Raw genomic sequence first — 2,631 nt, 5'->3', positions numbered from 1 at the left:
ACCCTCATGATCTACTTGATAAGATAGACATAAATATTTAAAATATCCCGCAAAATACTGCACTCGTGCCACAACCTAGATCTGCCATAACCAAGAAAATCCCTCGCCATCTCTTAAATTATGTGTGTAGTTTCTCTGATGCTTTAGAAGACAAGACATCTTCAGGTAAAGTCAAGGTCCTTTATCCTATTTCAAGTTATGATTCGTTGTCTTCTTTATCTGCATATCATCGTGTCTTTACATCCAATATTACACTTACACATGAGCCAAAGAACTATAAAAGGCATGTGTATCTGACCATTGAATCAAGGATATGGATTCTGAATTAGAAGCATTGAACAAGAATAGAACTTGGACCATAGTAGATTTTCCATCAAATGTTAAGCCTATTGGAAACAAATGGGCATTCATGGTAAATCATAGAGGTGATGGCACAATAGAGATGTATAAGGCAAGATTATTTGCCAAGGGTTTTAATCATATTGACGGTCTGGATTTCTTTGATACTTTCTCACTTGTGGCAAAACTCACCACAATTAGGACATTGCCTGCCACTGTTGCCATAAATTACTGGTTTATGCATCAACTCGATGTGAACAACTCCTTTTTACATGGAGAGCTATAACACGATGTGTATATGACCATACCAGAAGGAGATAATCACTGCTGGCCCAATCAGGTTTGTAATTTATAGAAGAGCCTTTATGGTCTGAAGCAGGCTAGCCGCAAATGGTATGAAAATTTGACAGCATTCCTCTTGCAACCAGGTTACACTCAATCCACCTATTAGCTGAAGATTTCCTTTGGGAAGAATGTTCTTCGAAGGTCTGAAATTCGAAGGAGATGGTTACTAATGATCATCTTTGAAGATAAAAAATGGCTACTGATGGCCATGCTTCGAGAATGATGTTTAAGTTGGAACAAAGATAGTTGACACTGAAGTGAACATTTAGAAAGAATAGTCTTTGGGACTTAGACGTTTTGCGAAACATGCGAAGTACTGAAGGTTAGCGTGGTTTCGTGACATTCTCGACTCCGATTATGTTGCCACGCGTCGAAGGGATATTCAGGCGGGATGATTTGAATTTCGAAGTAGTTTATGTAACCGCACGAAGACAGATGGCATCCCTGGATTTTCTGCGAGCAACGTGGCATTAGATTAGTGTAGGACCGTTAGGGTCGCAACTAGTATAAATAAGGGTCTTAATGTTAGGATTCCGTGTGTTCATTTTGTACAAATCACTCACATATTGCTCAAGTATCAAGTGTTAAGAGAAAGAGTTCGCTGAGAAATGTACGTATGACACCAACACCAATTTAAATACATGTGTATTTTCCTTTATTCAAGTATCTTTCGATATTACTGCGTTTTCGTTTACTTTCTGTCATTTACATTCCTGCACTCTTTATTTTCATGTCATTTATCTTCGAAGCACTTAACTTTTCTGCACTTTAAGATTCTCGCACTTTTACAGTTTTGTCTTATGTTTTATCTTTAGCTTACCCTTTCGCTGATGTTATATTTACGTGTATAACAAGGTGATTGCTAATCTTTATTTATTTGATCAAGTATTTCTTATTTCGAGACACACCAATCATAGACATAATTCGAACTATCATGAATAACAACCTATTTGACTATGTCCTAGGATCAATCTAGTCGATCCTGCGAGTAACCAAATCATATTTATTATAGTTTGGAAGACTAGCGGTTGTTTACCGGAAATCACCGTAAACAAATTGGCACGCCCAGTGGGACAGTGTCAAACAGATTGTTATTAATCGATTGTTTTGTTTTGTCTAGAAAATATCAAGACCTTGTATGAACCTTAGGAACGGTAAATTAACAAACAATGCACAACCGATTCCCAAACGAAGGTACAACAAGAAAATGGTCGTTACGGCCAGTGCGGGGGGAGATTAAGATCCCCCACAAGGGTCAGGAACAGGAGCGGCAAATTCTGCGCATGTTTCGACTTCTACTCAAGGAGCGCAGAACATACTAGGTCCGAGTGGATCGAGACCCATGGATAGTTCCCAGGCTATACCTGAAAACAATACAGCAACGACAGGGACTATTCCAGTTTTGGTATCGACTACCGCACCTCCATCCTCAAGTGCAAGCGAGATGCAACATGCTTCGACGAATGCCGCAACCCAGTTATTCTCCCCTGGATCATCTGCGTTTGAATGGAGACCAAAGCGCACAAAATACTGGCTTCTCTTCCCAAATACCCAATTTTACCACAAGTAATCAAGCAGCATTCCGACAAGAGATGGACGCAAGTAATCACGATATGTTAGGAACCCTGGCCAGAGAATTATCGTCAATCTTAAATCCTTTAGCAACAAATATTGCTAGTACTAATCGGGAGAATAGGGAAACTTTTCAAAAGATATCATCCCAAATGAATCGAATGGCAGAATTCATGGGTGTTCCACAACCCAAGCGGAGAAATAACCAATCCTCTTATCGAGAAGGAGACCCCATTCTAGAACGTATCCAAAATGCAGTACCTCGGCCTGGTGCAACCACTGCTGGCGTAATTCCTCCAGAGAGAACAACAACGGTCGAAAGGAATCGGGTAATAGATTTAGAGGCTTCGAATCAAAGAACTATTCCCGCCCAGC

The 2,631-nt window shown here is 39.9% G+C and overlaps 1 protein-coding gene across 1 annotated transcript; it reads left to right on the top strand.

Moving 5' to 3' along the window:
* Nucleotides 1-313: 313 nt before the first annotated feature.
* Nucleotides 314-625, top strand: LOC131596880 (uncharacterized mitochondrial protein AtMg00820-like). Its single transcript, XM_058869616.1, has one exon. The coding sequence runs from the start codon at nucleotides 314-316 to the stop codon at nucleotides 623-625; it is 312 nt and encodes a 103-aa protein (XP_058725599.1).
* The last annotated feature ends 2,006 nt before the right edge of the window (nucleotides 626-2,631 follow it).

This window comes from Vicia villosa, linkage group LG4, assembly GCF_029867415.1.
Source record: "Vicia villosa cultivar HV-30 ecotype Madison, WI linkage group LG4, Vvil1.0, whole genome shotgun sequence".
Classification (NCBI taxonomy): Eukaryota; Viridiplantae; Streptophyta; class Magnoliopsida; order Fabales; family Fabaceae; genus Vicia; species Vicia villosa.
Note: the sequence above shows the minus strand (reverse complement) of the source record. Positions and strands in the feature narration are given on the sequence as shown.

Bases quoted from the DNA above. Each gene is read 5' to 3' on its own strand.
- LOC131596880 (XM_058869616.1), top strand. From the start codon at position 314: ATGGATTCTGAATTAGAAGCATTGAACAAGAATAGAACTTGGACCATA.